Source organism: Xenopus tropicalis, chromosome 2 (genome assembly GCF_000004195.4).
Source record: "Xenopus tropicalis strain Nigerian chromosome 2, UCB_Xtro_10.0, whole genome shotgun sequence".
In the NCBI taxonomy this organism is placed as follows: domain Eukaryota; kingdom Metazoa; phylum Chordata; class Amphibia; order Anura; family Pipidae; genus Xenopus; species Xenopus tropicalis.
In genome coordinates this window covers 20,287,050-20,313,263 of record NC_030678.2, presented here as the reverse complement: position 1 = coordinate 20,313,263, position 26,214 = coordinate 20,287,050, and the positions used below count along the sequence as shown (strand labels likewise).

The following is a 26,214-nucleotide window of genomic DNA, read 5'->3' as shown; positions in this document are numbered from 1 at the left end:
TAGCCATGTTTCTCAATTTTTTTATTAATAATATCTTAGTTGGGATCAAGTACAGGTACTGTTTTATTATTACAGAGAAAAGGGAATCATTTAACCATTAAATAAACCCAATAGGGCTGTTCTGCCCCCAATAAGGGGTAATTATATCTTAGTTGGGATCAAGTACAGGTACTGTTTTATTATTACAGAGAAAAGGGAATCATTTAACCATTAAATAAACCCAATAGGGCTGTTCTGCCCCCAATAAAGATTAATAATATCTTAGTTGGGATCAAGTACAGGTACTGTTTTATTATTACAGAGAAAAGTTCAATCATTTTGAAAAAAATTGAATTATTTGTTTATATTGTTGAGAGTCTATCGGAGCTCTCTAGATAATGGCTTTCCAGATAACATTCCGCATACCTATATCAAACAAGAAGTCAATTGCGATTCTTCTACTCTGCCTGGAAATATTAATGGGTAGTAGAAGTTAGAAGAATAAACATGAAATATACTGGTTAGTGCAACAGACATAAGGACCTGGCAGAAAAACAGTTAACAGAAAGAATGTCTCACTTAATAACCTTCCCATAATAATTCAGCATGTCCTTGGCTTCGTATAGAAAGCAGCCAAAGAGGATCATCCCACTGCTTTCCTTAGACACTAATTTTATACACAACAATAGCTGCAGATACTGGTCTGTAATGAATACAGGAAGAGGGGTGATAATTGGATCAGTACTGGAATACTGGGAGTGAGAGTTTTGATTTTTGATATGAAATATATATAATTAGCTGCAGCTTGTTGTGTCTCAAGGTATTCATCACACAACTGCCAGCTAATATTGGTAGGATAGCCTGAAACAAACATATATATAGATATATATATAACTACAGGCACACAACAGGTAACAAACCAGCAATGCTGATTCGTTGCCATGGGTTACTGGCCTAGGTGCAAATTTGCCCAGTGTTTATTAAAGAGCACCGTTGATTGCATAAAGTCTCCATACAAATCTGAAGCCAAATGAAACATTTCAGTCTGTAACAATTTAATTTCGCTCTAACGGATTTAACCAGTAATACTTTCCTAGCAAATCATCAAAGAAAAATAAAAGAAACTAGGTTGCATGCACTGACCCTGACACAGTGAACAAAGGGCACTTTTGGATGCAAACTCCATGTTTTTGTTCCCACAATGCATCGGTATTTCCTAGAATTCATGCATTGTTGTGTGTGGAAGAGAGTGGGCAGTGACATCAACGGGCAGGGCTATGACACAGCAATCAGCGATTGGCCAATTGCTTTGTCAATCTCAGTGAGTCCTGCCAGAAGGTTTTGACCAGAACAGCCCTTCCGAAAACCAAGCTGACTGGTACAAAAGCAGACAGGCGGCAACTAGTGATGAGCGAATCTGTTCCATTTCACTTCGCTAAAAAATTCGCGAATCTTTCAAAAGATCCGCGAAACGGCGAAAAATCCACGAAAATGTTGTGTGACAAAAACTTGTCGCCTGCAGCTATTATTTTGTCGCGCGGCTATTGTTTCGTCGCCCACGGCTATTATTCTGTCGCGCGGCTATTCTTTTGACGCCCGCGACTATTCTTTTTTGACGCCGGTGACAATTTTTCGCCGCGAATCCATGCCTGGCGAAACATTTCTCCCATCACTAGCGGCAACCCTAGTGTTGACTTTGTTTCTACTTCTTTAATGCTCCTGCTTATCCTTACTCGCAGTCCCCTGTGTAACCTCTAGGGGCCACTGGGTTATGGAATCCATGGAATCCATAGAAGTACTCACTCATTCCAGTATGGAATTCTGATACATCGTGATTGGTAGTGATGAGCGAATCTGTCCCGTTTCGCTCTGATCGTTTTGATGGGGAAAAAAGAACACCCCCAATCTGCCTATAATCCCCTCTAATAGGAACAAATTCTACTACAAGCTTGATAGTTACCAAGTTATCAAGACAGCTTTACGAAGCAAAGACAAAACCAAGAAAATGTAAAAATGATTATCCATAGATTTAGGAATTTTATTTATTTTTTTTGTTTTATCTGAGTTTTGCTTTGAGAATTCACAGTAAATGCATGAAAGCATTTTACTTTGCTAAATAGCAGATCAAGCAGTGGAAAATGTGTTTGCAGAAAAATATTGTCCATGTTTAGAACAGAGTCAAGGTTTGACATTTCAAATTATTCAAGAATATTTCTAAGTTTGAGTAGGAAAGTAACTATATCTATAATATAAGCAGCATGAAGTTTTATACAAGGAAATGAAACAAGAATGGAAGAAAAGCTTAGAGCTCCTTTATAATATGAAATAGGAAATCAAAGCATTGTTCTAATTGTCACTTTCCCTTTAACCCCGACATCTGAAAGTGAGAAAATGGTCTTGTTGGAGAAATATGGAGCTTGGGTAGTGTGAAATACCGTGCATTCCATCTGTAAGAACTATAAATACTCACGTCATACAGACAATTAATTCTAATTGTACACAGCCAGCTTTATAATTAATCCTAACATTTTATACAGTATGTTGCATCTTTAGAAATAGCTCTATGATATACAGGTGTCTTCTGTAGACTATTGCAGGTTTATTACAGAAGGGAAAAACATAGATTTAATTATCGTTACAGCTTCAAAGCAATTACAAATATATATATATACTGTATATATATATATATATATATATATATATATATACTGTATATAACACTTGAAAGGAAACTATACCCCCAAACAATGTAGGTCTCTATAAAAATATATTGTGTAAACAGCTCATATGTAAAACCCTACTTTATCTAAATAAAACCATTTTCATAAAAATATACTTTTTAGTAGTATGTGCTATTGGGTAATCCTAAATAGAAAACTGCAATTTAAAGTACTAAGGGCCGCCCCCTGGGATCATAGGATTCACAGTGCACACAAACAAGCCAAGGCACACATACATGCTAGGCCCCATCAGCCAATGAATGGACAGAGTTCTGCCTTTTGCTCCCACACTACTTCCTGTTACAGTTAGAGCTGCATTACTTCCTGTCAGCTGATCTCTGAGGGAGCACACAGCCCATCACTAAATGGTTGATCAAGGGAAAGAATGTAAAAGGCCAATATATACTATTACAGCTATGGGATCCAGAAACCCATTATCCAGAAAGCTCCGAATTACGGAAAGCCTATCTCCCATAGACTCCATTTTATTCAAATAATATAGAATTTTAAAACTGATTTCCTTTTTCTCTGTAATAATAAAACAGTACCTGTACTTGATCCCAACTAAATATAATTACCCTTTATTGGGGGCAGAACAGCCCTATTGGGTTTATTTAATGGTTAAATGATTCCCTTTTCTCTGTAATAATAAAACAGTACCTGTACTTGATCCCAACTAAGATATAATTACCCCTTATTGGGGGCAGAACAGCCCTATTGGGTTTATTTAATGGTTAAATGATTCCCTTTTCTCTGTAATAATAAAACAGTACCTGTACTTGATCCCAACTAAGATATAATTACCCCTTATTGGGGGCAGAACAGCCCTATTGGGTTTATTTCATGGTTAAATGATTCCCTTTTCTCTGTAATAATAAAACAGTACCTGTACTTGATCCCAACTAAGATATAATTACCCCTTATTGGGGGCAGAACAGCCCTATTGGGTTTATTTCATGGTTAAATGATTCCCTTTTCTCTGTAATAATAAAACAGTACCTGTACTTGATCCCAACTAAGATATAATTAATCCATATTGGGGGCAAAACAATCCTATGGGGTTTAAGTAATGTTTTATTGATTTTTTTAGTAGACTTAAGGTATGGAGATCCAAATTATGGAAAGATCCCTTATCCAGAATACCCTTGGTCCCGAGCATTCTGGATAATGGGTCATAAATATATATATATATATATTCCAGCTTGACTAAATTTACTAGGACACTTACATAGTTACATAGTTACATAGGGTTGAAAATAGACCAGTGTCCATCAAGTTCAACCCATCCAAGTAAACCCAGCACACCTAACCCACACCTACCAATCTATACACTCACATACATAAACTATATATACAACCACTAGTACTAACTGTAGATATTAGTATCACAATAGCCTTGGATATTCTGATTGTTCAAGAACTCATCCAGGCCCCTCTTAAAGGCATTAACAGAGTCTGCCATTACCCCATCACTAGGAAGGGCATTCCCCAACCTCACTGCTCTCACCGTGAAAAACCACCTACGCTGCTTCAAATGGAAGCTCCATTCCTCTAATCTAAAGGGGGGGCCTCTGGTGCGTTGAGTGTTTTTATGGGAAAAAAGAACATCCCCCATCTGCCTATAATCCCCTCTAATGTACTTGTACAGAGTAATCATGTCCCCTCGCAAGCGCCTCTTTTCCACAGAAAACAACCTCAACCCTGACAGTCTCACCTCATAGTTTAACCCTTCCATCCCCTTAACCAGTTTAGTTGCAGTCTCTGCACTCTCTCCAGCTCATCCTTCTTAAGGACTGGAGCCCAAAACTGCCCCCCATACTCAAGGTGAGGCCTTACCAGGGACCTGTAAAGGGGCAAAATTATGTTCTCATCCCTTGAGTCAATGCCCTTTTTTATACAAGACAGCACTTTATTTGCTGTAGTAGCCACAGAATGACACTGCCTGGAATTAGACAACTTGTTATCAACAAAAACCCCTAGATCCTTCTCCATTAAGGAAACCCCCAACACACTACCATTCAGTAGATAGTTCGCGTTTATATTATTCCTACCAAAATGCATAACTTTGCACTTATCAACATTGAACCCCATTTTCCAGTTTGCTGCCCAGTTATCTAATTTTGTCAAATCGCTCTGCAAAGCGGCAGCATCCTGCATGGAACTTATAGTTTTGCACAATTTAGTGTCATCAGCAAAAATAGAAACAGTACTGTCTATGCCCACCTCCAGGTCATTAATAAACAAGTTAAAAAGCAAAGGCCCAAGGACTGACCCCTGCGGTACTCCACTAACCACACTGGTCCAATTAGAAAATGTTCCATTTACAACCACTCTTTGTACTCTATCCTTCAGCCAGTTCTCTATCCAATTACAAATATTATGTTCTAGGCCAATATTCCTTAATTTGATCATTAACCTTCTGTGAGGTACTGTATCAAACGCTTTAGCAATGTCCAAGTAGATGACATCAACTGCCATTCCAGCATCAAGGTTCCTGCTCACCTCCTCATAAAAGGCGACTAAATTAGTCTGGCAAGATCTGTTACGCATAAAACCATGCTGGCACAAACTAATAGTATTGTGAACTGCAATGTATTCAAGTACCCTATCCCATATTACCCCTTCCAAACATAACATAATATAAACTATATGTTGGTTAAGTATTCATTTTGGGGGTATAATGTTTCTTTAAGAACCGTCATTATGAAACAAAGAACACAGCCCTCTTCTTAATGGTCATGATAGATGACTTTCTATTGGACTTTTATCCTACACTGGCTTACAAGGTAATTAGATTACCACATTAGACTTCTGGAGAAGGGCCCAGATGTGTGGGTTGGCCCCATTGTTGTGGTCACCTCCCAGAGAACCTGTATAAAACTCAGGAATAATCAGCCTGATGTGGTCCAGCAAGTAGGTGGCCAAATAGGGCAAAGATCCCCAGCTCTTTATATGTATGGCCAAGCTTAAGGCTTAGCGTTGACACTCTCTGTTGCACTAGGATAGGGAGAATGTACAAATGAAATTTTAATAAGCAACCTGAATATAGAACTTGTCAAGAAGATTTATTTTATCAGAGTATAATATGTCCTATCTCAGATCAGTAATCTCTTATTAGTAGTAGACATTAACATATTTTAATTATTTGTATCCTGGTGAGATACAAGGCAGCCCTGGGAGACCCTCCCATTGAGTTCTACATACAGTATGCCACTTCAACACTGAAGCTTTTCCTCTGATGAATGCCTCCCTCAAGCTGTGCAACTAAAGAAGGACTTGTAAAATAATACAAGTAAGAAAAATGTTCCTAATGAATGCATGTTTTTAACTCTCTCTCAGTACTAGGGCTTCTTCCCTACCTGGTAAAATACCTGCCAAAACCGGGGCCAGTGTTACAAATTTACCGGCAATGTAATAGCCAGTAAATTTGTAATATCCATACAGTACGTTCAGCCCCTGACCTGCCCACTAGAATCTAGTGGAAACCTACCCTTTTTTTTTTCTTCTCTGATCTTCCTGGAGTTGCTGTGACATCATAGCTCCACCCCCTATCATCATCAAGCCACCCTGTTCGAGGACACCGCCCCCTGCTGGTGCCAACCCTACTCAGTACAGAAACCAATAATATTGGTATACATCTTAATCTATACAGTGGAATTGCTTTACTTACCCTAGTCCTAACCGATGGCAAATGTCATTGGAAATGTCCTCATTCCAGTGGTCTATACATGCTGTATGCCATTCACTCTGCACCTTGAACTGAACCAGCCCACTCATGCTGCTATTGAAGAGACGGACTAGAAGTAAAATCAAATGTGGTTTAAATTTCAGTTATAATAATGATTGAATAATGATTTAAGACTTTATACATGTCAAAGTGTACATAGTTTAAGAAGGAGACAGAGAAAGACCGGCTTTGACAAAAAAAAACAAAACTCTATACTTCTAGCTGATCTCTAGGTGTGACCTACTCAGTTTATGGGAAGGCAAACAATTTTATATTTCCTCAAATCATTTTTCAGATTCACAAGTGATTTTTCTCTTGCACCAGTACTAGAGGAGACATGTATTGTTTCTCTGTTTAGAAGAATTCAACAATGAACAAGAAGGACCATCATTTGCCAAATCTTGGATGATAAAATATCGCACTTAGATTGTAAGCTCTACGAGGCAGGGACCTCTTTCCTACTGTGTCTCATACCACATGGCACTCATATATATATATATTTATTGTATGTATTTATTATATCACTTGTCCTCCCTGTGTGTAATTGTGTATTCTGTAAGATTGTACAGCGCTGCGTACCCTTGTGGCACTTTATAAATAAAGTTATACATACATACATACATGCATAGGGTCCCATTCTATACATTGGGTGCTCCTGCTTTAAAAGGAACTATTATGTAGTAAGCACCAGAATGCGGCCTTCTGGCATAGGAGGTCAAGCAAAATAGGGATCCAAAAATATCAAGTGTCACAGTAGCAATAAATACTGCACATTCCCAACACCAGCAGTGCACCTTAGTCATACTGGTATCTACTGTATACATCCTTCTTTATGAATTATTTCTGATTTCAGTGTGACATTGTCCTCAAAGTATACAGTACTATAGTCCTGGGATATAATATCTACCTTTTGGGTGCCAGACGCTATACTGATAAAAACCCCAAACTGCCTGGGACCAATAATTATTCCTCAAAAGCATAATGCATTAGCACACTGAAACATGGCAATGTACAAAAATAAATGTATATGCTCAGAATGATATTAGTGACAATGTTTCAGGCCTGTGGCCTTTATCAAACTGTAAATTATAAATATGTTGGGTTTAAAAGGAATGTCTTATGTACCTTGTATTTATAAGAAGCTCTTTATTCACAATGCAAAATATTGAAGTTCAGCTACTGCTAGTTCAGTTCAGCTACTAAGTATTTTCCCAAATCCAGAGTGATCATTTTTACATTTGTGTCATTTATCATGCAGGGTCTTACCGCAATGTCTTTCATCTGTGCCATCATCACAGTCGCGGTGTTTATCACAGACAGCGGTATTTGGTATGCATTCTCCACTGCCACATTGGAAAGATGTTGAATTGCATGGTTCTGTGAACATATAAAGTACAAGGTTGGCTAAATATTAGAAAGTTAATAAAATTAAGATAGCAAAATTGAAAAACAAAAATCAGAGTGCCCCCTCACCAATGTATTGAAAAAGAGCAGGAGTTGGTTGCAGTCATTTGGCACACAGGGATACAGTTCAGAAAATGAATACAGACATAAGTGTCGAGGATTACCTGATACCTCAATTTAGGGTAACTAAAAGAGATTCAGTCAGGATTGTAATGGTGTAGTTTGTGCTACTAATTTAAACTGTACATTGCAAATAGTTCATTCTACCATTTCAATTGTTATTCTTCAACCAATCAAAGTATTTTTGTAGCTGTAAAACTGGTGTGTAGGCGCCATCTCAGTGCATTGTGCCCGAGTCTGAGCTTTCAGAAAGAGTCAGCTATTCACAATCCAACTAACTGGAGGAGTCATGGCTGGACTTGGGTGTTTTACTATTGAGTGCTATTCTCATATGTACCACTAGGTGGGGAGATGAGAGCATTTTTAGCAATACAGGTATCAGGGAGCTGCTATCTTGCCACCTTCCCATTGTTCTGCTGTAAAAAATGACAAGTTTATTAAAGCACAAGTCACATGGCTATGGGCACCTGGAAAACTAAGAAAATACCAAGCCCTATGTCAAATTAAAAAAAAAAAAAAATGTTTGCTCTTTTGAAAAATAAAATTCAATGCAGGATTCTGCAGGAAGACTGCTATTAATTGATGCATTTTGTAAAGTACATGTTTTCCAATAACCGAAGCCCTTTTAGCTTCATGTGTGCTGTATTGATGCAGAGGTGATAAAATAAGAGCATTTAAAAAAAATATTCCAAAAATCCTCAAAGCTGCAGGCCAGGATGTATAAATAATACATATATAAGAACAAAAGAGGGTTGTTAGGGCTTGGAGATCTATCGTCATAGCTTAGGAAAAACAAAAAAACAGACTTTACAGTGGGCACTGGAGCTGCATTATCACATTCCCATCATAGCAACTACTCTACGACTCATTAATTGGCCGCAGTATTCCGTTTTGTCTGCCACAACAAAAAGAACTTTCTCTAAATCACAAGAAAGGAGTATTATCAAAGAAACGAGTCAGTGCTCAGAGGTGCCGAGGTGTTTGGGCTTAATTGCAAGGGGGGAGCTGGTTCAATGGGTACATGAAAGGGAGCCTCATCAGTACGAGTGGCTACAGCACCAGCAGATAGCATCTCCGCCATAAACAAAATCATTTTATATAGCACTTGTCAAGACCTGAAGTACTGCTTACTCTTTCCCACACACTCTCGCATTTACTAGACAGCATATTTGTTTTTGATACATTTAATTGCCAGAAATACTGTATTGCGGCCCTGGGAAAAATGGCATTTTCAACATGTTATTTTCTGTCAGTAATAACATCAGTGGTAATTCACAAATGTAGGTTTTTTCTAATATGAAATAAGATGGTATAGATAAGTACATTTTTATATTTTGAAATATTCTCAGACTGCTCTAGTTAATCCAAAGTACTGAAAGATAAAGATGGAACATGTAAATTTCAGTGCATGGAGTCAGGAACATAATGTTTATCCACCTTGTGGCCCTGACACCTACTTAAAAACACATCTTTTTACTTCTGACCTTTATGGAAATGAATTACTGATCTAGAACAGTCTGACCAATTCACAAGTTAGAAGAAACCAATGGGATCTTGTGCATCAAGCATGTGACTGTGGAGACTTGTTCCCTCCCATTATCACTCTTGCCCCGTTGCACCTAGCTGACAAAAGACGCAATGACACCGTTGTGTGGGTGGAGTTCGGCCACAGCTTTATTATCAAATACAACGTCCAAAATTAGTCCTTGCCATGTATATTCAAACTTTTCCAAACAATAAACCATTTTGTTAACGAATGCCGGCCACTGCGAACTGCAGTGGGCATGTAGAAGCCATAAGACAACATCAGAACTTAAATGGCCAAGGACTACCCCCCGCCAATTTCTGTGACAAACCACAAATTTATATTGATATGATGATTTTTTATTTTTTTATTTTTTATTTTTATAAACAGAGTGAGCTTAAACAGGGAGGGTGGGAGGGGGATGCCGCTCGGTGGAATCCAGGAAGCAGAGTGGCAGCAGCAGCGTGGGAATGCAGGCACAGAGGAGGGAGGAGGAGCGAGCAAGGGGGGCTGCCCTTCCTGACTGCACTGGGCCACAGCTGGCTCCACAGTCCCTCCGCGCTTTCATTATTTATTTCAGTGCTCTCTAATAGCAGCAATCCCCAACCAGTGGTTCAGGGGCAACATGTTGCTCCCCAACCCCTTGGATGTTGCTCTCAGTGCCCCCAAACCAGGGAGTTATTTTTGAATTCCTGACTTGGGGGCAAGTTTTGGTTGAATAAAAACAAGATTTCCTACCAATAAAGCCCCCTATAAGCTGATAGTGTGCATAGAGGCTGCCTAATAGCCAATCACAGCCCTTATTTGGCTCCTCCATGAACTTTTATGGGGCTTGTGTTTTTCTCCAAGTCTTTTTACATTTGACTGTGGCTCACAAGTTAGAAAGGTTGGGCATGGGGTATAATGTTGTATAATTTTTTTTGATCTTGGGTTTCTGGTGCAATTTTCTTTCATTTGCACCCGAAGAAAGGGGACAGGGGTGGTATATTAAGTGATATTTCATACTGGAGTTTCCACCACACCATTCACTTTTCAGGAGTGAGAACATGTAATTATTCCATAGCAGAAATGATACAAATGCTTAAAATAAAACTACACCCACACACGAGATGCTTCGTTCAAAGGTTAGAGCTGCACAAGTAGATTTTCCCGGATAACTTAGCCACTGGGGGGCACCTGTCAGGCGAGCCAGTGAATGGTGTTACCTCATTACAATGTTTATGGCTACTCTCACTAATATGTGTAAACACAGAAATAGAAACATTTCTTGCTCTATACTGTGTTTCTAAACATTTCAAGAGAAAATAAAGTAAATATATGCACTATAAAAAAGAAAGTTGTTCTTTTAAAGGGATACTATCATGCATTTATGCCTAAAACAAACAAAAAAAAGTATTTTAAAAGCTTTAGAATTACAGTACAGCTCTGTCATGATGAGTTATCTTTATATCAGAATATTTAGTCCATGTTAGTAAACTATCCCTTCTGAGACTTTAGATTTAGGATTTAAACTGCTGATTCGGCCCTTTCAAACCAGATTGGAAGTTTATTCCTGAATTTCTTACTAAAAGATATCTCGCCGGGTTTAAAGACCCCCGTTATGATCAGATTGTTGGCCATAGAGCCTAGTGATCAGATAAACCTGACATGGCCCGGCACGTAGATGGCCATATCAGGCAAATATCTACTCATTTGACAACCTTGCCTAGCGAGTGGATCTTCAGGTGTTTGACCACCTTAACTATGGACATGACTGCAAGATAATGGGTCTTTAACTGGATAAGCAGAATAACTACGCAAAGGAAGGTGTTGGCTTATGTCTATGAAGATTTTTATTCATCCAGGTTATGATATACAAAATCTAGTGTCTAAAGCAACTGGACTTTTACAGTTTTCTTGAAAATGTTTCACCACTCGTCAGAGAGTCTTCTTTAGTTCTTCAGTTGAACTGAAGAAGCTGCTTGGATGGAAGGTTAAATGTTCTCAAGAAAACTCAGAAAGTCCAGTTGCTTTAGACTACTAGACACTGTAATGTAACTTATTGGCTTGTTCATTGGGCAAAACAATGGCGTTCATGACTGATATCTGCTCAGGGCTCAGTCAGCTGTCATCTAGTCTGGCAGGTGAGGACTGCATAGGACTGTTGTGTAGTCCTCTCCCAACAGTTTTACCTGAGGTCCCTATAATGACACCATTAGTCTAGAGTACAAAAAATAAGACTAGCCTCACTGGCCTCTCCACATGTATATCAGCTTTTCTGATCAGGGCCATCTTTAAATCTTGCATCAGTTATCAGATGTTGTACTCTATATTCATTGTATCCATGTATCCATGTATTATACATCAATGTGAAATATGTTGTTGCTTTATAAATACATGGTGATAATAACAATAATAATAATAATGGGTGGCAAAATCAGGCAAACATCTACTCATCTTACAACAGATGTAAAGCATATGGCCAAACTAAACTACTTGCACAATAGTAATGAAATATGGTACAGGTATAGGATCCCTTATCTGGAAACCCGTTATCGAGAAAGTTCCGAATTATGGAAAGGCCATCTCCCATAGACTCCATTATAAGCAAATCATTCAAATTTTTTAAAATGATTTCCTTTTTCTCTGTAATAATAAAATAGAACCTTGTACTTGATCCCAACTAAGTTATAATTACCCCTTATTGGGGGGCAGAACAGCCCTATTGGGTTTATTTAATGGTTAAATGATTCCCTTTTCTCTGTAATAATAAAACAGTACCTGTACTTGATCCCAACTAAGATATAATTACCCCTTATTGGGGGCAGAACAGCCCTATTGGGTTTATTTAATGGTTAAATGATTTCCTTTTCTCTGTAATAATAAAACAGTACCTGTACTTGATCCCAACTAAGATATAATTACCCCTTATTGGGGGCAGAACAGCCCTATTGGGTTTGTTTAATGGTTAAATGATTCCCTTTTCTCTGTAATAATAAAACAGTACCTGTACTTGATCCCAACTAAGATATAATTACCCCTTATTGGGGCAGAACAGCCCTATTGGGTTTGTTTAATGGTTAAATGATTCCCTTTTCTCTGTAATAATAAAACAGTACCTGTACTTGATCCCAACTAAGATATAATTAATCCTTATTGGAGGCAAACAATCCTATTGGGTTTATTCAATATTTAAATGATTTTTAGCAGACTTATGGTATGGAGATCAAAATTATGGACAGATCCCTTATCCGGAAAGCCCTTGGTCCCGAGCATTCTGGATAACAGGTCCCATACCTGTATATGTAAACTGCCTATATTTAGTAACAGCACTCTCCATTTATAATTAGAAATGCATAAGAATTAAAAAAAATATTTTAAAAACTACACAATTGCATACTTTAATATAGATACGGTACACAGTGCAGTTTTGGGGGGATTCTTTGTGAGTTAATAATAATAATAATAATAATAATAATAATGTGGCTAAGAACAATAGAACGACAGCTGCACCTCTCATTAGAAAGCTATAGCATGCCAAAATATTCAGGTCAGGCCCTGACCAAAGGTTTATAGAACAAGACACATAACAACAGCTGGTAAATACCGAAGCTGTGCAAATATTTGCTAGTACCAATCTCGATCAATTTCTCCATACAGTCTGCAGAAAGTAATGTTGCCGGATCCCACTATAACTTTTTTGCTTCATACATCATTACCAAGCATAATCATCCTCCTATTGATAATCATTTCTGCTATCTGGCCACTGTTGTTGGTGATATATGAAGCAGAAAGAATAAGCTTGACTTTTCTCAGCTACATTAAGTACAAAGGAGCTGAAACAGCACAAAATAAAGCAGATTTTGGCTGAACAAAGTAAAAGCGATACAGACAAGAGAGGAGGACAAATTAAGGAAATATATGTTCATGCAACACCTAATATGTCTTCCTCAGAAGAATATCTCTCTGGAGGGACACATTTGTTTCAGACTGAGTAGATTTCTACATTAAAAATGCCTAAGCATAAAAAGGCAGATTGCCTCGACCATTGAGCATAAATGAACTTTAATTTCAGCCTATACCGGCTACTATAGCTGCATCTATCAGCAAAAGCTAAAAATACATCTTCTCGTAATATATTCAGTATATTTATTCATAACCTTTGAAAATAATCTATAAACTTGCTTGTTGTGTGCAGGCTTTCACGCCCTAATTACAACAGTCACAGGCTCAAATGCAGAGGCATAGTTCCACTGTCGAGTTCTTCAACCAGATAATAAAATGCACGGGGCAACATTTATCAAGAGGGAATTGGGAGAACTGTGGCGTAAGGGGAAGGCTCTGTATTTATCAAAAGAAGACGCTTTTATTGACTTTTATTCAGTGTTTTTTTTTATGATAAATACATAGCAACGACCATGGCCTAGAACTGCGCACTTATGATAAATATGGGCCTCTGTGTAACATGCCGGCATTGTTGTTCTGTTCTAATTGCCATCATTTGTGCGCGGGTAGAATCCACATATAATATGGGACTTAAAGGTCACACACAAACCCATCACAGATTCTGAATACAGAATACAGATTGTGAATGGCAAATACTGTATGTTCTATCCATACGTAGAAATTGCCGCGTCAACTTGTAATGACTAATTACTATTGATGAGCAATTTTTTTTCGGCAGGCATGGATTTGCAGCGAATTTCCGCATTTCGCCGCAAAACTTCTGTGAAAATTTGGTGCGGAAAAATTAGTTGCGCGTTAAATTGGGCGCAGCGTGGTCACGGCAAATTGGGAGCGGTTATGACAAAAAATGGCACGGTCACGTCAAAAAGGGCACGGCCACGTCAAACTTTGAGCACGGTCGCGTCAAAAAAAGTGCAAGCGACAAAAAAAAAGACGCAGACGACAAAAAAATAAAGACGCGGGCAACAAAAAAAAAAAAAACGTGCGTGACAAAAAAAAACCCCACAGGCAACAACAAAAAAAAAAAATCGCGCAACAAATGCGTTTTGCTAATTTTTTGTCGTTTCGCAAATTTTCTTGTTCTTTTGCGAATTTTATGGTGAAGCAAAACGAGACAGATTCGCTCATCACTACTAATTACAACTACCATAAAACTGCAGGAGTCTTAGGGACTGATTTATTAAAATTTCAGATCATATTTTTTTCCCATAATTTGAGTTTTTCATGGCAAAATAATATGATTCATTTCAAATGTGAGTTTTCCTTGTGTTTTCTATATTTATCAAACATAAATAACATAGAAAACTGAAAAAATACAGCAGATTAAAGCTGGTGAGCATCTGTAAATGCCAATGGAAGGTATATTTTCAGAATTCCATGTTAAAATTGAAGTCTTCAAAAAAAAAAAACCATTGGAGATTTTGTAGACTCTGAAAATGAACAGTAGAATGGGATTTTAGTGTGATTTAATGTTTTTAAAATAAGTTTTTTTAAAAAATTTGAAAAATGTAACATTTCAAAAAATATAAAACAATCAAAATAATATTTTTCCTCGATTCGAGAAAATTGCCGCACAAAATCTTCAATAATAAGTTATTTTGAAAAAACTGAACTTCATTATTGAAATGAAAAATCTTGAAAACTCAAAGTCAATAGGATCTGTAGTTTCACAATTCAAGATATTTCATTTTTGGAGTTTTTTTTAATTAGTCAAATTTTTAAAAACAAATGTAATAATGCAATTTTCCTTTTAGATTGAGTTTAGAAAAATCTTGAATTCAAAAGTACATAAAATCTGCCTTGTATTAAAAAATTGAATAAAAGACAAATATAACTCCATATATTCACTTCTTTGGAGATGATTACGTTCTATAGGTACATTGACGATTGTTTGGATTTGGCATGAATACAACACAAACTGGTTTTTCAGTCTTTTGTAGAATATTGCAATATGACTATGTTCACATTTAAAACCGAACCAAGGCAAATTCCTTTCTTGGATATGGTGTTATTGGCAGTTGAGGAGAATATAAAGACAATGTTGTATCACAAGCCTATTACACAGAATACACTTTTACATGCCATTAGTGGGCATCCTGCTTCCTTGTAGGAGGGCATTCTGGTTGGGCAGTTTTTTGACAAGTCACAGAGATGCATAATGTCAAAGCTGTGGTTACATTTCATGTTATAGATAAGTGTCGGGCTATCAAGGGGGACTTTGAATTAAGTTTGTCCAGATGGGAATTTAATTTACAATAAAGGACAATGGAAATGTATGGGAACTTAAATAGAGAATGGAAAATGTCATATTTCTGTCAATATAGATATGTTTTGTCGTGATGAGTGAAATAATTTGGCAGGCATGGATTCGTGGCGAATTTTGCATGGGAATATTCCGCAGCGGGAAAATTTGATGCATGGCAAAAAAATTTGTCACACGTGTAAAAGAAATGACGCAAGTCCAAAAAAAAGTCGTAAAGCAAGCGACCTTTTTTGATGAGCTGTATTTTCGGGATTTTTGCGAATCTTTTCAAAAATTTGCACATTTTTCAAAGTGGGAGCAATGCTGATAGACCTAGGGGCACATTTACTAAGCCACGAACAGGCCGAATGCGTCCGATTGCGTTTTTTCGTAATGATCGGTATTTTGCGATTTTTTCGGAAAAAAGTCGCAAGTTTTTCATAGCCATTCCGAAAGTTGCGCTTTTTTCGTAGCGTTAAAACTTGCGCAAAAAGTTGCGCTTTTTTCGTAGCGTTAAAACTTGCGCGAAACGGCGCACCTTTTCAGTTTTAACGCTATGAAAAAGGCGCAACTTTTGCGCGCAAGTTTTAATCGGGCGATTTTGCGCAACTTTCGGAATGGCTACGAAAAACTCGCGTTTTTTTCGCGCAAATCGTATTGGTAACGAAAAAGTCGCAACAATTTCCAAAAAGTCGTAAAGACGCCGAAAAAAATCGCAAAAAATACGAAAAAGTCGCAAAATGTTCGTTTTCAAGTCGGAATTTTTCCAATTCGGTTCAGATTCATGTCTTAGTAAATGTGCCCCTTAGTGTTATACTGTATGTAAATTTCACATCAGTGTGCCTTTAAAGGCTGGTACAGTATATTGCATATGGAACCCTGGGGGTAAAGTTTTTAACTGGGGTGGCCATATGTTTGGTGATGTATATATTGATGCTTCAAGGTCCCATGGGATCACATTGCTTCTGAGGGAGTAGCCTGGGGCTACAAAGATGACCCCCCCCCCCCTTAGAATTTGTATTTTTTCTCCATGGATTGTTCTATGTCTTTAAATGGACAAAATAAAGGTTTTGTATTTTTAATACAAGATTCCTTCTCTAAGTGCACTTTCTCTCTGTCAAATAAAGCTTGAGAAAGTAATTGGGTCCTTAATTCTAGGACTTGCTATACCCGCCCAGAGGCACAGCAGCCTTATAGTAGTGAAAATCCATGCCTTTATTTTATTATCCTATATTTATATGACATCAACAAATTGCAAAGAACTTCAAAGAGTCCATCCATTCACATCAAGCATTGTTCTAGAAGAGCTTGAAATCTATATTTTATATATAAAAATGTTTCTTTGAAGTGCAAGTCCTGGGTTTTACTGCAGTGTGTTTGATGTGGTTTTGTGTGATCAGCCATCTTTTATGTGTTATCGATATAAAGCCCCACCCAGTCAATCGTCTGATTAAAAAAGCTCAGATATTTTGAAATACAATAAAATAATAACATGTTTAAATAACAATACTTTGTAAAAGAATGTATACTTTGTGAAAGAGAAGAGACCATTATGTATTTAGATATATTATATATATACAGGGATGGGATCTGTTATCCAGAATGCACGGGCCAAGGGTATTCCAGATAAGGGATCTTTCCCTAATTTGGATCTCCATAACTTAAGTCTGTTAAAAATCATTTAAATATTGAATAAACCCAATAGGCTTGTTTTGCCTCCAATAAAGATTAATTATATCTTAGTTGGGATCAAGTACAGGTACTGTTTTATTATTACAGAGAAAAGGGAATCATTTAACCATTAAATAAACCCAATAGGGCTGTTCTGCCCCAATAAGGGGTAATTATATCTTAGTTGGGATCAAGTACAGGTACTGTTTTATTATTACAGAGAAAAGGGAATCATTTAACCATTAAATAAACCCAATAGGGCAGTTCTGCCCCCAATAAGGGGTAATTATATCTTAGTTGGGATCAAGTACAGGTACTGTTTTATTATTACAGAGAAAAGGGAATCATTTAACCATTAAATAAACCCAATAGGACTGTTCTGCCCCCAATAAGGGGTAATTATATCTTAGTTGGGATCAAGTACAGGTACTGTTTTATTATTACAGAGAAAAGGGAATCATTTAACCATTAAATAAACCCAATAGGGCTGTTCTGCCCCAATAAGAGGTAATTATATCTTAGTTGGGATCAAGTACAGGTACTGTTTTATTATTACAGAGAAAAGGGAATCATTTAACCATTAAATAAACCCAATAGGACTGTTCTGCCCCCAATAAGGGGTAATTATATCTTAGTTGGGATCAAGTACAGGTACTGTTTTATTATTACAGAGAAAAGGGAATCATTTAACCATTAAATAAACCCAATAGGGCTGTTCTGCCCCAATAAGGGGTAATTATATCTTAGTTGGGATCAAGTACAGGTACTGTTTTATTATTACAGAGAAAAGGGAATCATTTAACCATTAAATAAACCCAATAGGGCTGTTCTGCCCCCAATAAGGGGTAATTATAACTTAGTTGGGATCAAGTACAGGTACTGTTTTATTATTACAGGGAAAAGGGAATCATTTTAAAATTAGAACGATATGTTTGTAATGGAGTCTATGGGAGATGGCCTTTCCGTAATTCGGAGCTTTCTGGATAACAGGTTTCCGGATAAGGGATCCCACACCTGTATATATATATACCTATTTTTGTACGATTTTCGGACCATGTGTGGACTTCAAATTATCGTGCCAATAATTTAATTTTACCATGGCGATTGGTTGCTTAGTAGTTCAGGCAGGTTAGAAAATTTCAGATGGATAACAATAAAATCTGTGCATGTATTGTGTATCCGACGATATCCTTGGGGGACCTACAATGGGAGTCACTTTCATACGATTGGTGCCTGCCAACTATTTCATGTTCAGAACATCTTCCGATTTGTATTTTATCCTACCATTTCAGTCTGAACGTTAGTTTCAGATCGTTGCATTTAAATGTATGACTAATATCCGAATGTTCATCAGAAGAAGACTAAAATCTGAACTTGTATAGCCGCCTCTAATCGGGAGCCAATTAGCCTACCAGCATGCATTGGACTGTGGGAGGAAAGCCAAACAAAGAACAGAAGACTTCACACAGATGGAAACCAACACAGATGGAAACTCTGGAGAGAAACCAACACTTCAAGACAACCTTTGACACTGTGTCTCAGAACTTGTCCCCCCATAGTTCTATATCTGTCTTATCCTGACTGTCTCTCTCCCAGGTGCCATTAGCTCTCCACAAGCTAATTGTGCTCCAGACTTTTATTAGTTATCACACTTGGCACATGTGGGTTTGGTAACGACAACATCATGATATGGAACCTCAGCTGATAACTTTAAATTCATGGTCCTTCTTTGTCAGAAAATTCCAGCACATTTTGTATTCGTATCATTTCCAGTCCCTTCATATGTATACAGGTATAGAACCTGTTATCCAGAATGCTTGGGACCTGGGGTTTAGAGATGTCGCGAACTGTTCGCCGGCGAACTAATTCGCGCGAACATCGGGTGTTCGCGAACGCGCAAGTTCGCGAACTTTCCGCGTATGTTCGCAATTTGGGTTCGCGTGGTGTTTTTACGCTGCGTTTTATACTCGGCCTAAAAACGCCGCGCAAGCCACACATGGCGTTTTTCCGCAAATCCAGTTTCCATGGTGGTAATAGCGCGAAAACGCCGCGTATTTCCGCGTATTTCCTGCCAGCTGCCTTTGCGATTTTACGCAATGCTGTGTCAACAAAGTATTTTTCAGTGAAATTTTTGCCCTTGATCCCCCTCCTGCATGTCACTGTCCAGGTCGTGGCACCCTTTAAACAACTTTAAAATTAGTTTTCTGGCCAGAAATGACTTTTCTGGGTTTTAAAGTTAGCCTTCCCATTGAAGTCTATGGGGTTTGCAAAGTTCGCGAATATTCACGCTTTTTGGCGTAAGTTTTTTTTGAGGTTCGCTAGATCCCTTCTGGGGTTTTCAGGATAAGGAATCAATCCCAATGGGAATGTTTTGCCTCCAATAAGGATTAATTATTCCCTGGGGCGGGGAATCTGTATCATGTGTCCTAACCTATATTAAATGAGCTGTTCTGTTTATCAAATGGGAAGAAAGAGAAAAGTGTTTGTCATTTTTTTATTCACTACTGACTTTGATGAGGATCTCTATATAATGAATTTCATCCATCTGTGTGTCTGAACTTGCCACTATAATAAATAGAATGTGTGCATTATATCCATATACAGATGGCTATTTTGAAGGAGAGGGGGATTCTACACTAGATGTGAAGAGGTTGGTGTATGAAGAGTTGCTATTCTATTTATGCTGCTTATATTGTGTATTGCTCCTTTGAGTAAATGTATTTACTTTCCCTTCCATGAATTGAAGTAGTGACCTTTCAGCTTCCAATAGATAAGTATATTTTACTACTTTCATTGTGTCTTGGCTTCTCTAATACAAACACTTGCTCGGTTGCTTTTTGTTATCTTAAATTGTCAACTGGAAACACACCATTTCACACAGCTAATTAACTTATATTGCAGTTCAACACCATAATGCTTAAATTAATTTGTAAGGTGACTTCATGGGGATTGCTTGTGTTGATCTTTGATAGTTCTAAACAAAGTTCTACTCCATAAATCAATATGTGCAATATGATCACTATTATGGTAACTAATGTTTTCTCATTAACAGAGCGCTGAGGTTGTAAAGTTCATTTTCTTCTCCTATAGAAGAAAACGTGATTAAGGTTATTTCTGAATCATTTTTAGAGACTATTCTCTTTTGAGCAGTGGAACTATGAAGAAAATTGCCAGGCAGCCTCTTTTCACTGAAACACTTGCTGAATAAGAAGTAGTTCTATGAGCTAAGGGGTGTATGCCTTCTCAGCTGTGCCAAATAATATCTTCTGCAGCACTTGCAATAAAAGGAAGAACAATAAATATTCTCCTATAAGAAATACAAATGGTTCCTATTTGAAAATTTGTAGTATTGTGATTAAGGAAAGTGGCCTCAATAAGATCTTACAGGGACATAATGACCAGCAGGTCAAATACCCATATACTTCAATGCTTCATAAGCCATCAACATGTTTTTTCCCCACAATGCAGTGGTTCTTTTTTAACCAGAACTGGCATCATGTGGTCCCAAAGGGGCAATGCTCTTGGCACAACTGCTCTGCACCTATCACAATTGAGTCTCACTTGCCACCACTGACACCACTGCAAGCATGCTTTGTTGGAAATCAGTCTGTCTCTTCAGTAACTAAACTGGGGCGAATGGAAGAAAGGAAGGACTGAGTGTGCCAAGTGCAACTGAAGTGCAAGGAGCACATTTTGACACAAGGGCCTTTAATGAAAGTGGTTTTATGTGCAACTGACTGCAGGCAAGTGTGGGGACCACTTTTGCACTTGCGGACGTACATAAGCCCTAAAATCTAGTACTTACCACTAAACCGTTAAAGGAGAAGGAAAGGTTAATAAAGAGTTAATCTCAAGCTGCAGGCATACCTTCAGTTCTCTCAATAGTACCCTTAAGTCTCCCCATTAGTGATGGGTGAAATGTTTCGCCAGGCATGGATTTGCGGCGAATTTCAGCGTTTCGCCATTGGTGAATTGTTTCGCGAAACGGATGAAAAAATTTGCCACAGAAAAATTCGCTGCACGTCCAAAAATTGTCGCCGGCGTCAAAGAAGAATAGTCGCGGGCGTCAAAAGAATAGCCGCGCGACAAAAGAATAGCCGTGCGACAAAATAATGTTATTAATTATAATATGCCGCACAACATTTTCGCCGTTTCGCGGATCTTTTGAAAGATTTGCTAATTTTTTGGCGAAGCGAAACGGAACAGATTCGCTCATCACTACTCCCCATATTTCACCTGTTCAGATGATCAGAAGCCAAACAGGAAGAAAAAATGCTGAGCTGGGTAAAGAAAGTTCCCATAATGCCTCATTCCTGCACAGATCAAGTGAACATGCTCAGTTAGTAAGACTATGGGGCACATTTACAAAAGCACGAAAAAATCGGAAAGGTTTTACCGCTGTTTACAATTGTTCAGTACGAAAATTTTGTGACTTTCGGATCGCCAATACGATATTATCGTGACTAATACGAATTTTTCGTAGGCATTTTCGTGATATTTGCGATCTTCCGAAATTTTCGTTTCCAATACGATTTTTTCCCATTCATGATTCGGATTCGTGGATTAGTAAATGTGCCCCTATGAGTCAGCTTCCTGCTGATTGGCTTAGATCAGATCAGGGAGTTTTTAGCATTCTTGAGGGAGGGGTGAGGAGGAGAGGGGAGAGAGCAGAGAGCTGCGTGTCTCTGGCACAGGAAAACAGATACAACAAATCTTTTGACAGAGAGCTCAGTGCAGTGTTTCTGTGAGTGCTTATGGCTGTATTTACATAGACTTACTGAGTTTTTATCACTCTTTCTCCTTTAATAAGAGGGAAAGGGGGTAAGTGCCACCCTAGAGTGGCCTGTGGTTGCCGTGCCCCCCACCCTGTGGTTTTTTTTTCTGCGTCTGAGCAGGTGGAGAGGTTGCATTGCTGGTGCAGAGAGTGAAATAGTGCTCTCTGCACTAAAAGACCCAAAATTCTGATGTAAAAATTGTAATTTCAGCTCTTGAAGTTACTTTTTGCAATGTGCTGCCGCCTGAGGCGAGTTTCTCAAGGCACCACAGAGCCCCTGCCGTTAATCTTCCTCTCAGCATATTAAAAAAACGTTGGTGGGCAGCTTTCCTTCTCCTGTTTTAATGTGCACCCCGCTAAATTGAGCGAAATAATACCACATATTTATATTTACATTTTTTCTAATCGAGAGTCCAATCTGTCTTTACCAGAGGTCCAACAAGTCCTACATAAGTCCTATATCTTTGTTGGTGTACAATGCCGAGCCATTGGGTCCAGTTACATTATGGAAGGCTGCAATATGCACATAGAGTTCCCATCATTCTCCCCTCTGGCCTGGCCCTTTAGCACTAGGTTCCTGAATGTGTGATACCTCTTTAATAACTTGGTCTACACTTTAGCACCAGTTGCAAGCTGGGAAAAAAGATGGAGCAGAGCAGTGAAATACAGCACGAGCAATTATTTTATGGCTAATGCATAGTCCTGCTTTTAATTTTTGTAATGGTTCATGTCTTTCTTTAAATTATTTGAAATGGAGTTTGATTTTTTGTAAGCTTCATATGAAACAGCAACGGGGGTGATACAGAGATCAAGTAAATTAATTCCACAGTGTTCCGTCTGAAACTAAAAAACCCATTAGTTTCAAGATGAAATTAATTATTTAGATGACTTTAATATTTGCTTTTTCTGTGCATTCTTAACCTCATTTGTACATATTGCAATATTCTGATCTGCAACCCCCTCTAGCAAACTGTTAATTAGTAGGCCTCTATTATAATAAAGATATTATAATAAAGTGATTATATACTGTATGGCTGCCAGTTTTAGAACTTTCACAGAGAAGAAAGTATAATTATATTAGCAATAACAATAAATTTAACACAGCAAATCAATACATGTGTATAAACCCAGGAAAATTCATTTTTAATAGCTGATGAGTTCAGCAGCATTTGCACTTGATGTAAATGTTATATGGACTAAGGTTGAGGGTGCCCAAGGCAAGTCCTACACCCGCTCACCCCGGCAACTCCCCACCCTTGTTGCTTCAGCTCAGCATCCTCCACCGACTTGCATTACAAATCCCCCAGAAGCCAGAACGCCATTGGCTGGAAGATTCAGTATGCTGGACTTAGATGGGCCCAAAGTAGGTGAAGGCAAGCAGAAGAGACCCAGCGCCCCCCATCACCATTGTGCTCTAGGCTCTCTTCAAAATGCAGTTCTCCAGGTATGACTTCAGCCAAACTAAAAGGCTATCACTGACCATGTTTACTATTAATTGGAATGAGGGTTAATAATTTCACATGTTGAAGTTTATCCCAGAAGTTGAAGGGGAATAGTGACTGCTAACCTGGCATGCCAAGGCGGAGGCCTGTAGTATAGTTTGCAAGGAATCCTTTTGCTGTTCCAGTGGAGTCACTGGTGAAGTAGACGGACATTGCACTGGTTGTGGAGAAGACGTCCTTTACTGGAGCACTTCCAGTATAAACAGCTAAATGAACAGAAATTGAGAATTTAGTGGTTTCAAAATCATTGCAAATATTATACTTTAACAACAGTAGAGGGAAAACAATATTCAAGCATTGAAGATATTTGATACAATAACATACACAGAAAAATTCAATTCCAAAGACCTTGGAAGACAATTACAAGAAAAAAATGCCATGCTAAGGAGTCATTGCTATCAGTTCAAATACATTCCATCAGTTGTCTCTTTCCTCCATTTCTATCCGTTACTTAAGGCCTAAACTGATCTTGGAATCAGGCCGGAACTGCCAGTCCACTAATTTACTTTTAGACTGGTGCCAAACTGGAAGTTTTAATTACCACAAGCAATTTTAAAAAGTCTGTGGGAAGGTGCTGTTCATTGCTGTTCCATATCAAATACTCAGCGAAATTCTGCATTTGTGCCGCAAAATCTCACTGAGACTTAAGTTCGCAGAGTGAGAAAAAAACATCAAAAAAAGTTGCGCTCATCAAAAAAAAAATCATGTGGTAGCCGCATTTCGGCAATTTTTTTGTTTTGCAAACTTTTCAGCAGTTTCACAATTTTTTTCCGTGAAGCAAAATGGGACAGATTTTCTCACCACTACTCCTGTCCTCAGTCGGCACTCAAATGCGTAAAAAAAGGGCACGGTTTACAAATTTTTCCCCATTTCGCAAATTTTTTCACAGTTTGGCAAATTTTATGGCAAAGTCAAACGGGACAGATTCGCTCATCACTAAATTTTACATAACTAAATTGGTGCATCTGGAGTACCTACCTACCTGTTGAAGGTAGGTAGAACAGGGATTCCTTGTAGTGACGAGTGAATCTCTCCAATTTTGGTGCGGCAAAAAATTTGTGAAACTATGGAAAATTTTACAAAACAGCAAAAATTTTACCAAACAAGGGTACTTTTTTGACGCAACTGCGCCTTTTTTTATACGACCACGCCATATTTTTACTTTTTTTTTATGTGACCGCAAATTTCTCACAGCGACATTTTTCAGAGGTTTCACAAAACAATCCGACAATGGCGAAATTTGGAATTTTGCTGCGAATCCATGTCTGGTGAAAAAATTGGATCATCGCTAATTCCTTATGCCTCACAGCAGGCCAAACAGGCAAATCAGCAATCAGTATATAGGCACATAAGGTAAATTTGTGATGGGTGTATAGGTCTAAGCAGGTAAAGTAGAATAATCTTACCCATGGTACATGGTGGTTCAGGTGCTCATACCCCAGACCCTAGCACAAAGCAATTTTGATAGGTGCAATTGTGCAATACTATTAGCACCTAGCCCTGTGCCTAGCAATAGCTAATGACTGCTATACTGCTTGTATCTGCAAACCAAGGCATGAGTTATGGTCTGAAGGCTTGGGCCTCTGTGGGCCATGGCTGTTTTTAAGAATGCAATATTTCATTGCTGCTCAAAACTCTTAGGATACATTGTGCTTAGGTTCTAAGTTTTCGGTTTCTTATATTTTGTTTTAGGCTTCTCAATATATAATAAATAAATAAAAACCCTTCCAGCATCTTTTTAATGTGCTTGGTGTTGATATACAACATTTAAATTTCCAACTTTTTTCTCAGAAAATGTGTTTTTTTTTTTAATAATGCAGCGAACTGATATGTCTATATTAAAACATTTGCTGACATGTTTACAATGGATTTCTAGCTGTACTGTTTGCCAAAGTAAAAGCTTTTTCTCTTTTCCATTTCTATCAATAATAAACATTACAGCAACATCTTTCAGACTTGTTAAAATTTACTGCCGCAGATCCCCTTTTTGACAGGTTATGCTGTAATGTCTCCCTCTAGCATTCACAAGAACACCATTCACTTGTTAATAAGCAGAAAGTGTTAAATAGTGGAAGGTCTGCTGGGGTCAGCTGGGGGATTGTTTGGTTATATATGGGGGAGAAATGTTGGTGCTTGAGAAACAACCTACCCCCCCCCCCAACAAATACACCATTCTTGGGGAATTAGAAGCAGAATTGACCAATGCTGCATAGGTAAGGTAAGAAAAGGTACATAGTATGGACAAAAGTACACGGATAGCCCTATAATTACTGGAATTGGCCATTTAACCCAAAGATATCATTGGCAACACAGGTTCCACTATTAACAATGAAATAACAATGCTGTTCTTCCTACTTTGCAGCAACAGTTTGGGGAAGGATCTTTTCTGTTTTGGCAGGATAATAACCCTGCACTCAAAGTGGGGTCCATACAGAACTGGGTTGCAGAGATAGTTGGTAACCAGCTCCAACAGAGCAACTAGGTCTGTGATCTAAGGTAACCAGCTCATTACTTTGCAGCAACAGTTTGGGAAAGAATCGTCTCTATTTCAGCAGGATAATAACCCTGCACATAAAGTAAGGTCCATACAGTATTATGAATAGTA

At 38.1% G+C, this 26,214-nt stretch overlaps 1 protein-coding gene across 1 annotated transcript in view; it reads right to left on the bottom strand.

Annotated features, from left to right (window-relative positions):
- tmprss15 (transmembrane serine protease 15) overlaps window positions 1–26,214 on the bottom strand; it is a 195,244-nt gene that overhangs the window by 49,890 nt on the left and 119,140 nt on the right. Inside the window, exons 15-17 of the mRNA XM_031896188.1 lie at window positions 23,675–23,815; window positions 7,693–7,803; window positions 6,370–6,496 (exon numbers count right to left, since the gene is read on the bottom strand). Coding sequence (XP_031752048.1) covers window positions 6,370–6,496; window positions 7,693–7,803; window positions 23,675–23,815 — 379 coding nt within the window. The remainder of the gene's footprint in view (window positions 1–6,369; window positions 6,497–7,692; window positions 7,804–23,674; window positions 23,816–26,214) is intronic.